Source organism: Rhodnius prolixus, unplaced genomic scaffold, assembly GCF_049639745.1.
Source record: "Rhodnius prolixus isolate KJV_2025 unplaced genomic scaffold, Rpr scaffold_10, whole genome shotgun sequence".
In the NCBI taxonomy this organism is placed as follows: domain Eukaryota; kingdom Metazoa; phylum Arthropoda; class Insecta; order Hemiptera; family Reduviidae; genus Rhodnius; species Rhodnius prolixus.
In genome coordinates this window covers 6,258,980-6,272,969 of record NW_027411615.1, presented here as the reverse complement: position 1 = coordinate 6,272,969, position 13,990 = coordinate 6,258,980, and the positions used below count along the sequence as shown (strand labels likewise).

The 13,990-nt window shown below is 28.7% G+C and overlaps 1 protein-coding gene across 2 annotated transcripts; it reads right to left on the bottom strand.

The window, feature by feature from the left end:
- Positions 1 to 578: 578 nt before the first annotated feature.
- LOC141457364 (uncharacterized) lies at positions 579 to 13,984 on the bottom strand. 2 transcript variants are annotated; one of them, XM_074134262.1, is made up of 4 exons: positions 13,346 to 13,984; positions 11,447 to 11,512; positions 11,202 to 11,289; positions 579 to 9,770 (listed from the first exon to the last, which is right to left on the bottom strand). In XM_074134262.1, the coding sequence occupies exons 1-4, from the start codon at positions 13,982 to 13,984 to the stop codon at positions 9,256 to 9,258; spliced, it is 1,308 nt and encodes a 435-aa protein (XP_073990363.1). In that variant the 3' UTR covers positions 579 to 9,255. The 2 variants fall into 2 exon arrangements, with proteins under 2 accessions (XP_073990363.1, XP_073990364.1); XM_074134263.1 differs by having other exon boundaries at positions 579 to 9,767.
- Between the last annotated feature and the right edge of the window lie 6 nt (positions 13,985 to 13,990).

Sequence of the window (13,990 nt, the reverse complement as noted above, 5' to 3'; positions counted from 1 at the left end):
AAAGGCGGGCATACACCAACTAAGTTATACCACTAACATTAGAGTGTCCAAGAAACAATTTATTCTCAAGAGCTTCAGTGGAGCAAGGAAAGCAGTGCCTAATTGGCCTTTTTCTTTTGATTGTTTTTATCCCTTATGGGTTTGAGTGTACAGAGGATAAGGATGCTCCTTTTATTGACTATTATTTCTGCTATCATTTCTACAATCTATCATTTCAGTGCCTTTATAATTCCAATGAATGACATCGCTAGAATGTCACACTTGAGGTTTATCGGTTAATCGGAAAGGCAAAGACATTTTTTTTCACTTCTCGAATAACATGTTCTGTCAATACATTTAGAGAATCTCATAATGGCATCAAAAGAAATTAGACAGCAGAATAGATTTCCTCGGACTACTGTTGGAAAAAAAACTCTTCTATGCTTGAAACATAACCCGAAAATTATTTTTAGTTTTTTTTTTTGGAAGAGGTAATAACTTAAAAACATAGTTATGTATTCGACTTTGGTGGAAATGGTTAGAGATTTTTTAAATATTTTGGAAAAGGAATAGTGAAATAAATATTTTATAAGCCAGTATACAATTTTATATATATTTATATATATAATATATATATATATCTTTGTTAAAATTAATTGTGATAATACAAAACACAGTTTGTCTTTCAGAATAAGACAACTGTCAAAGTTTTTTCTTCTTGTTTTATTACAAAGCTTAGTTTTATTGCAGTTACTTAATTTCTAATATAAATCTATCATTAAATTAAAAATAGCATTAACACATACAGCACTAATTTTTACTTTGTCTCTCAATTTTATTTTATTTTCTCATATTCTTGTCAATACTATTTTTCATATATAATTATATACTTTTTGTTCATTAACGTGAACATTTTCTTAATTTATTTTTTATTTTGCTTTAATTTATTTTTTTATTTTAATTTTTGTTTTAGTTTATAATTTCTAAAAAGGCTCTACAAATACTACACACGATTTACACACAATTATTTCTTTTTATAATATAAACACTACACACTAACTTTTATCTACAGTTTTATTTTTATTTTATTTTTTAATATTTTGACCAGGAACTTTGCACATTGCCAGTATCAGATTTTTTTTTCTTTTTAAAATATAATTTGTAAAAATTATAAACAACAAATTCGCAATATATATTCTTATAATTTTGGTAATCAGTAATGAAAAATATGTTTTATTATTGTTTTGCCAATTTTTTTTACCCCCATCTGAAAAACAAAATTAATAATAAAAAACAAAAAAAATTAAAATAAAGAATTGTAATTTGCGGTGATGACGCATTATTATTGTATTTACAAGTTTTTTTCTTTCTTTCTTTCTTTTATTCTTGGTAAATATAATTATTTACATATTCTCAGTTCAAGAGATTCCTACTTTTCGAATATCACAAAAGTTAATAACAGATAATTCTATTTTTTTTTTTTTTTTTTTTTTTTAAATCATTTTTACTTTTATTCTTTATGATTATGCAATCTAAACAAAATTAAAAGAAAAAATTAATACAAAATATGATTTTTTTTTTTTACAGCACGCACTAATCTAAAAATACTACTACGTCATGTAAAGTTCCATAAAATCTGTTACAAATTATAGTTATTTCATCGTTAATATTTTCTCTTTCTTTCTCATTAATTGGTGTTTTGGATTTGAACAACTGCTAACTTGTTTTAAAAAAGTTTTTTTGTTGATTTTTTTAATGTTTATAGAGATTCCTGATGTATTTACGACTGAATTGTCATGGGTTATTTTTCATGTTTTATTTATTATAACTATTTTTTTTAATTAAAATTAAGGCATTAAAAGACACCTGTATGACAAATTTTTTAGTTTTTTTTTTTACAAGTATTTTCTTCTGTAAAATTTAAAAATAAAATAAGAGTGTGTGATATTTTGCTTTTATTATAATTTATCCTTTTAAATGTAATAATAAAATTCAATCTTTTCTGAAAATTATCATTTTGTTTCTTTCAAAATGGTTATAAAACATTTACTATGTTAGGCGTTTTAAAAGAGCATTTTCAAAATCATCAATTTCGCAGCTTTATCTAAACTGAGAATTTAATGTAAATACCTCAGGCAAATAGTACTTTAAGACAACTGATTTGCCTACACAGATCTTTCTAGGTACGCAAATACGTTCTTCACCTAAACTACAGTGTAAATACCACTCGAACAAGGATCGGAAATCAGCAGCTTCGAATAGAGATGCCCATAATTCTCTCTGCACAGTAGAAACATCAAACAGATGGTGCCTGAGGTAAGCCACCCGCGGTTGCGAAATCCATGCTACTCTTGGCTGTGGATCTAATCCATCTAAACACAGTTAACCAGGACAAAGGCATATAGATTTTGTTCAACTTCTATGGGACTCTCAGCGATTGCTTGATCTACACACACCCTTGAAGCAACGGAGCACAACAGAAAGGCCCGAAGAGCTGACGAAAAGGAATCTTATATGCCAGTTTAGTGTACGCATAGTTCATAGAAAAGTTAATTCAAATTTAATGTTAGAATACAACTCGCGACTTAAACAAAAAAGTTGACTAATCGAGATAAAAAGAAACCATAACCTTATTTAATATAAAGTGATTCAAAAAAGCCACTTATGTAGATAAAAACAACTGTTTATCAATAATCATTAGTAAGATTTTGTCATTTCATTTAATAAAAGAATGAAAAGCTGAAAATCTAGAAAAAAAAAGCCAGTTTAAGCGGATTGGGTTTTTGAACCTAACGAAGAAACCCCAGTACTCCATTCAGTAGTTAACTGTGTTCTCTCAGTCTCGGGCAGAAGACCGAGAGAAAGAAAAAACGAATCTAGAAAAATATTCTGAGGAAAATTCAAGAAAAGATGAAAGATGATAGAACAAAGGCCAAGAATAGATAAGAATGGCAGACCTTTTTTAAATCTTCTACACAGAAGAGACAGCTAAAGGTGTATGATTATCCATTATGGGTAGGTACGCTACAACATTCAAAATTATTAAATTTGCTAGAGGGCGGTTTGGTGTAGGAGGTATGAGCGCAGACTTCCGCCTCTAAGCCACCTCCGACTCCCACCACCCTTTCCATTGCACCTAATTTGGATATTAAGCCCTGACTGAAAAATAAGCGATTACTTTTTAATTTGTTTCAACTTTAATCGTGGCAAGGAATTAATTTGCCTAAGAAGCATGAAAAAGAGCACTTACAATATCCAAATTGAAACCATTGAATCAGTCACGCACGAATACATAGTTATACACTGAGCTGTAGGAAACTGCTCGTTAAAACAAACCTAAAATTTATATTAAAAGTATAAAGCCAGCTTATTCATTCCTTTAAGTTACAAAATCTAAATATGAGATGTACATTCATTTTGTTGATGTTTAATATGTAATGATTACATTCTTACATGGACAGTAAAATTTAGTAAATTTTAAAAACCATTTTGAAATAAATTAAATAGTACTCGGAATTAAAAAAGATTATATTATAATAAAGCAAACACATCAAAACCACTGGTTTCATCAGTAAATTAGTCTACTGCAGGGTATCTTATAAAGACAAATAAAATACTTGTTAACACTTTTTCAAGTATATATTGTGAGTATATTTTATTTATTTATTTTTACATAGACAAGAAAATAAATTAAATATTTATATTTTTTTTTTTTATGTTAAAGGCAAATTTCTAAACTTGCAACTTAATTCCCTTATGAAGGTTTTTATTTTCTTTTTTCTCTGCGCTAATTATTTGTTAACTTCTTGGTTTTTATTCAATTGTTTATATTTACAGATAATCTACAAATAGGATTTAATTAACTTTTAGTTTCAATTTTATATATACATAATAAATGTTTTATTTATTTATTTTTTACTTTTTAATCTTTCATCTTCAAAATAAGAGAATTAGTTGCCCTGCGTTTAATTTATTAAATTCAGTATTCGGGTACAGTATAGTTTATGTTCAATTCTAAGAAAGTATTTTCTTTTATTATTATTTATACATATACAAAAATAAATATATAGCTATATTATATATTATATTGAAGGATTTCTTTTATTTTATAGGTTCTGAGACCAAATTGACTCAGCAACAAGTGTGCAATTCTGGAGAAATAAGGCAAATCATACAAATTTAAAATACAATTTTTTTTTTCTTGATTAACAATTGATCCATTATGGGGTATGCCTTTAAGCTTTTTTTTATTTATTTAAAAAAAAGGCAATAAGAAAATTAAATAAATGAAAAGAAAAAAATTATTTGATTTTTTAAATTACATTCTGTTTTATAATTAGTAGAAATACCGTCCGATAAGGCGTTATTCCCCCAAAATTAGTTGTTTTTCATATTTTTTTTAATATAGGAACATTACACGAAGAGTTTATAATTTAAAAAAAACTTTTTTAAAAAAATGAGAAATAGGAGAATGACACGTATCTTTTAAAACATACTGTTTTCAACATTAAATAGAATATAAATATTATTCTTTGTATCAAAAATGTTTGCTATAAGAAATTATAAATTAAAAAAAAAATCAACTTTCTTTTCTTGTTGGTCTATAATATATACAATAAAATGCAAGAACTACACAACGTCACAGAAAATGAGAACAAGAGATTAAGAAAATAAATTAGTATTAAAAAAAATAAAGCTGAAGCTAAGGAAAAAAAAATCAATATAAGTTTTAAACAAATAATTAGTTTCACCACACCTTTGATTCAAAATGTAACTACTCCATGGGCCTAGCTGGGGTTGTGGTAACCTCAAGCAACGTTTTTCCTGTCAAGAGAGCTTAAAGAAAAAGGGGTATCAGCAGCCCCCCCACCCCCCCCCCCCCAAAAAGATACCAAGTTGTCGAAGGTAACCTAAAACAGATTATTTCTATGTACAAATAGGAGAAAATGGTAGATAAACCTATGCTGAGTTTTAACACTCGACATTTATGGTAAAAAAAAACCTTAATCATACTCAGTAAAAAAAAAACTGTTGATAAATTTTAAAAAAAATTAAAGCTGAACTACAATAACTACACAGAGCTTCCAATTATTCACAAATAAAGTGTAGCACAATAAAGGATGAAAAAAGCTAATTCCCAAAAAAACTAATTTTTTAATTTTACTCTTAGGAACTGCACTGTAAATATTATTTAAAGATTTTGTTAACTTTTCGCTTTCACCATCCAAAGTTAAAAATTAAAAAACTTAAAGCACTAGGATAAGTTGTAGGGGCAAACGAGCCAATGGTGCATCTTCGATATTTATACTTAGAAAAAGGAGTTTAAGAAATTCTATTTCAAAATTAAATATTGTTTAACGCCTTAGTATTTTCGAAAAAAAGTTAAATAAACATCTACCTGCATCAAGATGTTATTTCTGTTCTACTCAAATTCAATAAGAAAAAATCTCCCTTACTTAGCTTTTAAATTTCAAGAACTCGAAGAGAGTATTTCGCTGGATAGAGAGACTAAAGGCATATTAGTTCAGGATAACACAGCAAAAGAGAAGATTCAAGCAGCTTTTCAACGTGGCAAGCAAGCATGCACTGCAATAAGATTTACAGACAATGAAAAGGAACCCTTCTAAGTGAAAAATAGTGCCTCAAGAAATTATGGAGGAACAGTCGGGATGAAAAATGTTTGCGCATTAAAGGCATTCGTTTATTCATTGATGTGAATTTGGGGGAGCGCTGATGGCTAAAAAAGAGAATTCAAGTAATTCTGCTGAATTAAGTGAGAAGTAAAACCTAAAATTCTCAGTTATTTCTTGTACTCACTTTGGAGTAAAAATATCCTTGCAAAATGTTCTTGCAGCAGTTTTGTTGAAAAACGAAGTTTGCTTTTTTCACTCAGTAGAAAGGAAGAGTTTTGGCAGGTGTGCTGAATGCCCACGCTTTGAAATTAGATGAGGGGGTTGGGGAAGTAGTGCATCACTATTTAAGTCACTTTGTCTCAATAGAATGCTTGGGAGCTCAGGAATATCTAAGAGACAGACGATTTAACAATCAATATTAAAAGTAGCAAGTATTTACTTAAAATTTTTTATACTTTGATTTCAAACAAGATACACCATCGGTTGAAACAAGCCATAAATAAACAAATAAAAGCGAAAATCAACCAACCAAAAATCTACTTAAATAATATGTGATCATAATTTTAGTATTAGGAGGTATATATTATAAAATATATATATATGTCGACTTATAATTTAAAAGCAAAACAAATAGCTAATACAAATGTACAGATACAAACTAAAGACTAGTTATAAAGACTCTTAACTATTAAGATACATCAAAGAAAGTAGGCGGTGAAGCATTTTTTAATTATTATTCTTATTTGAATTTTGTGGTGAAATAAAAACTTCGTGAAATATCATTTATCACTTTTTTTAATCAACTAATTTTTTAGTACGATCAGAATAAAAACTGATGCGATTAAAAGTTGAATTGCTTCTAAATAAGGCCTACTTTTTTAATTAAAAAACAAAGTAAAGGAAACATATCAACTGTTTTGTTTCTTGCCTAAATGGTTGTTCCCATTTTTTTTTTCTTTACATATGAAACAATTATTCTTACTTTTAAAAAAAAATATATATATAATACAAAAAGGCGAAGAAAAATAAAATCACAAATCGTTTATCAATAGGAATCAAAAGAATATTTAAATTAATATTTATTTCACAAAACAAATTCTAATCATTTTTTATCTATAGGAATTATAGGACGATAAAAATGGCACGAATTTCAGTTTAAACAAAAAACAAATCAAAGAAAGCTATTATGCCCTAGAAATTTGGTACTCAAATAGTATTTTTATTAATACTTACAAAATTATTTTCTGTTATTTAATAGTTTTCAAATCCAATGTTTTGGTTACACACACTATATATAATGCTTTTGGCACTCATACTGTTTTCTGTTTGCCAGTTTTTTAATTATTTATTTTTTTTTTAATACAATGATTAGAATATACAGGAAAGTTTTGCACGAAAAATGCATTTTCTAATAATACATTACATACATAGGCCACAGAAAAAGAAAGTTGGGGCTTATAATAATTATAATAATAATGATAATAATATCATCATCATAATCATAAGGATAAAATATTGACAATAATAAAATTTACAAGCGCCTTTTCCAATAATAATAATAATAATTGGAAAAGAGGCTTTTTTGTTTACTATGACAATCTTTTTTTTTAATATCTTTTAAATTTCCTTTAATTAATCCTTTTTCTTCTTTCTTTTGTTTCCATTAAATACTTCGTTTAAAAAATATATATAGAATCGTATTCGAAAATTGTCCAAAAGTTTTTAGAGGAACCAAACTTTTTTATAATTAAATAAAATACGAAATGTAAAACAAAAATATCTTAAATACAAATTTTTCTCTTTGCCTAGTTTTCATTTTCAATTTGTTTTTTGTATCTCAAAATTAAAAATGACAATAATTATTAATTAAATGATTCACAAAGGAAAAAAGTAGTTGTCAAAAATGGAAGATAGGGCAAAGAGAAATGATTAAGAAAGTAATACTGAAAGGTGATCAATATTGGCAACTATAAAATAAAATAAAAATAATCAAGAAACGAGGATACATAAACAATTAATAATAATAATTTTAAGCGTCCTTTATAAATTATTTCTTTTTATTCTTCATTTAAATAGAAACAAACCATTTTAAGTCATGGATGAGTATTCTTGCAAACAATCCTGAACAGTTAATTACAGGTGTTCCCCTAATTTTAAGTGTATGCAAGAAGGTAAAAGACCCATTGGCAGGGAGCATACATGCAGTTTATATAAATAAATTAATAAATGAGTGATTAGATTATCGGGGTGGGACCTATGACCCACGGCACCGCAGCCAAAAGAGGCTTATTGTGCCATAAATGAGTGGTACTAATGAGTGAAACTAAAAGATGAAGAATGGTGTCGAAAATGAATAAAAAACTTTATGACCTATATAGCGTTTTTTTTTAAATTTCTTTTAAATGACACAACGATTTTCATAAAATTTCGTGTTCTGTGGCAACCTTTAGATAAATCAACCACTTTTATTTTAATCTTCTTCCCAGGCAAACTTATTTTGAGGGTCTTTCAGCAAACTGCAATGTCAAGTTTCTCCCAAAAACTCCCCTTAGGAACCGTTAACTGTTCTGCCTTACATAATAACGTGGAAAAATTCCTGTGGTATTTTTTATTAGAAATATTTATAAGTGAATGAAATCATACAATTATAAGGTGGAGTATGTGTTTATTGGAGGATTGTACCATGAGGACCCTTCTTGCAGTTCTCCGACTTCTAGACAGAGGAATCTAGTAAAAGAGGAGCGGGTAAGGTATGTGAATATATTTTAAAATTTGTTAGAAGAACACCTGATTTGAGATGTGATTTTTTTTTCCTTAAAAGATTTATCACTATAAAACAAGTTTTTAGAGAATATTTAAAAAGTTTTCATTGGAAACAGTAATGTTCCAAAAATTAATGAACTGTATTTGGTAAAATTTTTGAAGATCCAAAAAATGGATTTGTTTTTGTAACTCGGTCCCCTATTTTCATTAATTAATCACCAAATATTTCAAAAATAATAATAAAAATCATAATTATGTGTGATATATTTTACCAATGATTGGTGATGTCATATCTGTATCTGAGAACCACGTTTCCACAGGATCCTTCACAGATTCCCATTGTAGCCAATCTAACACCATAATATTCAAACTAAAAAGAGATCAATCATTATTTTAATTAAAAAAAAGAATATATTGCAACTCACGAGATTGTTTTTCTATAAAAAAGAAAGCATTAATCCAGTTTATATAAATAAATTAATAAATGAGTGATTAGATTATCGGGGTGGGACCTATGACCCACGGCACCGCAGCCAAAAGAGGCTTATTGTGCCATAAATGAGTGGTACTATCACGAAAACACATACTTTTTTTTTGACTCAAGTTACAAGGATAAATACACTTGCTATATATGTATATAAATATATAAATAGCAATTATTTTTTTTAAAAAAAGTCTTAATAGGCAAAAACTGGTAAAAAATTTCAATAATTACCATTTTCCTTATGTATTTTAATCTTCCACTTTGATTATGAAAATATTCTCAGACAATATTTGTATAAATAAGTAATATACATATATATTTATATGAATGTTGGTATATAAACAACATGCATATAGACTTTATGTATGAAACAGGTTAAAATAAACAATGCTGTGGCTAGTAACCACTAGGTTCAGGTTTGAAATATGGTAGCTGAAGATTGGACATAGGAGAGTATGAGAGCGGACTGCTGTGGTGTTGTTGTTGTTGCTGTTGTGGTTGTGGTGACGTCATTGGCGGAGGCTGTTGTGGTTGTGTCTGTTGTTGTCCACCCATGCTCACAGAACCCCCCATTCCACCACCCATCACAACACCACTCTGTCCGGGAGATGGTTCCATACCCTGAGATATTCTCCTACCCCGTCGTCTTGACGGTAGCATACCTTTACGTGCCATATAAAACCTAATAGTTGACATTGGGATGTTGAACATTTGAGAAGCTTTCTGGAATGTCATACCCTTACATATTGAATCCGCTGCACTTAATAATTCTGCGTCCGATCTGCGTATCCTTTGTATTTTGCCAGGTGTCTCGTTGTTATTTGGTGAAGGTGTAGAAAAATTTGATGACGATAAAGTTTCGGTTAGTATTACGTTAGGGTAGCCATTATTCAGATTCCAATTACTTCCTTCTGCGAACAAGGCCAAATTGAATTAAAAAGTGTAAACAAAAATTATTTTATTTTAATAAATGATCAGAGAACAATTTCTTTAAAACATTAATTTTTCTTAAATTAATGCTTTACAATTAAATTAGGCCGTAAATAGTCTCAGCAATCCCAAAGCGGGTGTGAATGAAATAACCAACTACATAACTTAGCTTCGCATCCACTTGATTTATTTGTTTTTATTCTTAGTATTAGAGAATGCAATAAAGCAATTACGAATACGTATTCAAGATATAAGTCATATATTCCAGTAACTCGAGAAACGCCTACTTTGTCTATGAAATAAAAATAACAACACTCCATTTGGAAAGTCTAGATTATCGCAAAATTTATTAATTGTTATCAGGTGCATTCAATAATTCAGCTTCTGCGCCAATTTCTTCTGTCACAGTTTCTCCCTTTATTTCTGTGACGTAGAAGTATCATGAAGAAATAATAGGGTCGGTTTTTAGAGTTAGGTTTCTAGCTTGGGACTACTTGAGCTTGGACCAATTTATTGGGCCTTTTAAAAAATAAATAGGCCTCTCACACCAGTAAATGAAGTTAATTGACCTACACCATAGCAAAACCGACGACTTTTCCGAGGGGAATTCCTGCTAACAAGGTCTTTGGAGCTTTTGAGCCGGAGATATATTGAAGTATACCTCAAACTCACATCTCTCCACCTTGCTGAAAGGTAAATAACAGGAGTCATCATTAGAACATTTAGTGAAATTGTTTGAGAAAGGGTGGCTAAAACTTCAATTCACAATGAAAATACCTACAAGGAATAACAATGATAGAAAAATCTGTTACTAAAATAAGTGTCGGCTCATTTATTTTCCAGAGAAAGTTTTGAAACTATATAGAGCTGCGATTCGTAACCCCTTTACTAGCGGAACTCTTTAAATATAAATCAAATTTACTACTTACAAAATGGGAGATAACAAAAGCCAAATGTATTTGACCAATCGCGAGGGAATAATGAAAATAATGATTATTTTAGATTATTGTAAATAAATAAAGCAGCTCCTGTGGCAACACAACACCAAAGTTCGAAATATGAAAATATTATTACAAAAAAAATTGGTAGTTTGCTAACTAACAATTCTTTATAATTTTTAACTAAAAATCAATACCGTACAGAAAAATCTTTAAGTTTACTTAAGTTATGTGTTTGGAAAGCCATCATAATTTTGTGAAGAAAATCATGTGATTTTATGTACGAAAACCAACATTGCAGAAACAACAAGTCGTCAACTATTAGAAAGTAAAATGCCTAATTGTACCAGTATTAACAAGATAAAAAAAAATTCTCTTTAAAAAATTAAAAGTAATGATAATAATGTTTAAAATTTATTATTATCAATAAAATAATATAATAATGTATTTAAGATCAATAAAAAATATTCTAACCTGGACTGCTGTCTAATTGAACAGAGGGACCTGCTGCATTTAGAGAATAAGCCGAACCAGTTTCATCAATCTGAAGTGAATTGTCATCCTAGTTGAACATACAAAAATGTTTTAAAATGTGAACATTAAAATCTTAAAAAATTCTTCAAAAAATGCCGAAATTGTCCCATATATTTACTTCAAAATACAAGGTCCAATTTCTATTAATGAAAGATAACTTGAAAAAATATGCCCTAACAACTTACCTGGTAAAAGTCATCGTCTAAATCTTCAAAAAGTCCGTTATCCGCCAAACTAGTTTCGTTCTTTACCTATTAAAAACAAAAAATGAGTTTCGTTTTGCACTAAAATAGTCACTACTTTTTTTAATACACTTAAAATACCTCAAATGTGCTTATTAGACATGTATATTATCATGAGAATCTTTATTTTATACTTCTACTTAAGGTTCCCTGTCCATTTTAAGTCTAAGTTAGGAACTCCATTTGATTCATTACTAGGTAATGAAACTGTAAAGAACTGTTAGATAAACCTTAAAAATTATGCTAGTTTTTACGCTAGAAATTCAAAGGGATTATATCGACCACGCCCACTTTTAAAAAAGAACCCTGGAGACGCCACAATTTAGAAAAGAGTCACGATCAAACGGTAATTAAATGACTTTTTCGTCCACTTGGAAATTAAAGCTAATAAACTTTTAATTGTTAAACGTATTTGAGTACGTATTGGTACATGTAGTTTTTATACTGAACTTATTTTAACGGAACACAGCGAATTCATTTTTTTTTTTTTTTTGCACAATCTGTAAGCTAACATTCATCGACGAATCAAACATTTCTGAAACAAAAATATTCTAGTATTAAGTAGACGTTACATGCTATAAAATTGCTGCACCTTCAAAGAAAAATGCATGAATCATCTACTTTGGAATCATAAATTCAAAACACTTATAAAATCATATCATATTCGGGGGGAGGGAGTTATTAACCCCTTTACTTTCAAGTAACATCCTAAAGAGTATTATTAATCGGCTCAATTTAATAGCGTTTTCTATTTTCTACTCAATTCCAAAATTTATGGATTCTTTAAATGTTTAAAATACATGAATATACATTTTGCATTACCTATTTACAAAATGCGTAAAATAATCAACCTAATTTGTAATCGTAGAATTATAAGGATACATATATATTTTTTAAATATAAAAAAACAACAATAAATTAAATTATTATTTTTAATCTAAAATCTTGGCCCTTCCTTAGATTGATGTACTTACGACAAATTTAACCCTATTCTACGTATAATTTCCACTTCGGTGATATTTATCAGGGTTCTTTATCTTCTCACTAAGCCTGATATAGTAAACTTATACTTTCATAGCAACTTAAAATGGAAAAAATGCGTTATTGATGTGCTTAAGATTGAAAAAAAAAATTATTTTAATTCAGTCATAATTTTGGGTACAAAATTAAAAGGAACGTTTTGAAAAACATACAAATTGAAACTTTACTAGAGGAACCAAAATTGGCTGGCCCAATTTCAGTAAAATTTAGAAATATTAATATCTTTTGATCAAAGGTTAATTGAAATTGTTTTTCAGGATAAAATTGCGTGATTTTTAAAAATTAGTATAAATATTGATAAATTAATATAAATATGATTACTATTTAATATAGTGGAGAGGGGGAAAAAATGGTTTTTTAGTACCATTGTCACTGGATTCTCTCTCGAATACCTAACATAAGGCTTACTGCAATCATTAAGGACAAGCATGCCTCAAATACGCATGAGCAATCCAAAATAATAAATTTTATATTTATTGATGGGAGTGTAACATTCACTATTCGAATAAGAAATAAAGATATTTAAAAAACGTTTCTTCGAAACTTAAAAATTATTTAATAGGGATTTTTTTAAAAAAAATTTGCCAAGAAATAATTATTTATTTGCAACCCCTTAATTTTTTTTTGCTAAAAATAGATACTAATTTATATTAAAACAGCAATCAATTTCGTAACATCTGTATTATCTATTCAACACTATCGCACATTTTTCTATTCCACTAAAAAGCATAACTATTAACAAAATCTAGCTTAGATTTTTGTTTGGTATATCTTAAAAAAACTGTAAAAAAATGTACTTACACTTGAATTTACAGGAGTGGAAGAAAGAGAATGCTCATTACTTTTTAGTTGATCTGTAGTATTAACAGTGCTGGTTGGTGTTTGGTTATTATTATTACTACTTGAAAAATCACCGTTTGGTTGTGTAAGATTGTTATTGTTAAGTTGATTATTATTGTTACTCGGTTCGTTACTCGTTTCACCTTCTGTTCGTCGTTTCTTTTGGTTGGCAGAATCATTAGAAGAATCCGTAACTCGTGGAATTGTGAGTTTCTGAGCCCCTGGTTCTCCCTGACCGCACAGACCCCTTACTTCAAGAGCTTCAGCAGCTTTAAGAAGTGAAGCCAATTCATCTTGTGTCACATTAACTTCACCTTTATACATAAAATCTACTAAAGCCTGAACCTCCCAGTATTTCATATCTTTCATAAAAATAATGGGATGTTGACAAGGATTTTGCACCAAAAGTTTTTCAAAGTAAGCACTACAAGCACTGAGGACAACTTTATGACACTTCACCATCCGCGATTCACATGCCAATGTCACGTCCACAAAATGTTCGTTGGTCAATAATTTTGGAAAAGCTGATTGTAGATTACTTTGGTAGCTGTTCCACCGAACACAAAATTGTTGTGGTGTGTCTTTGGTTGTAGTAGCCATTGTCTT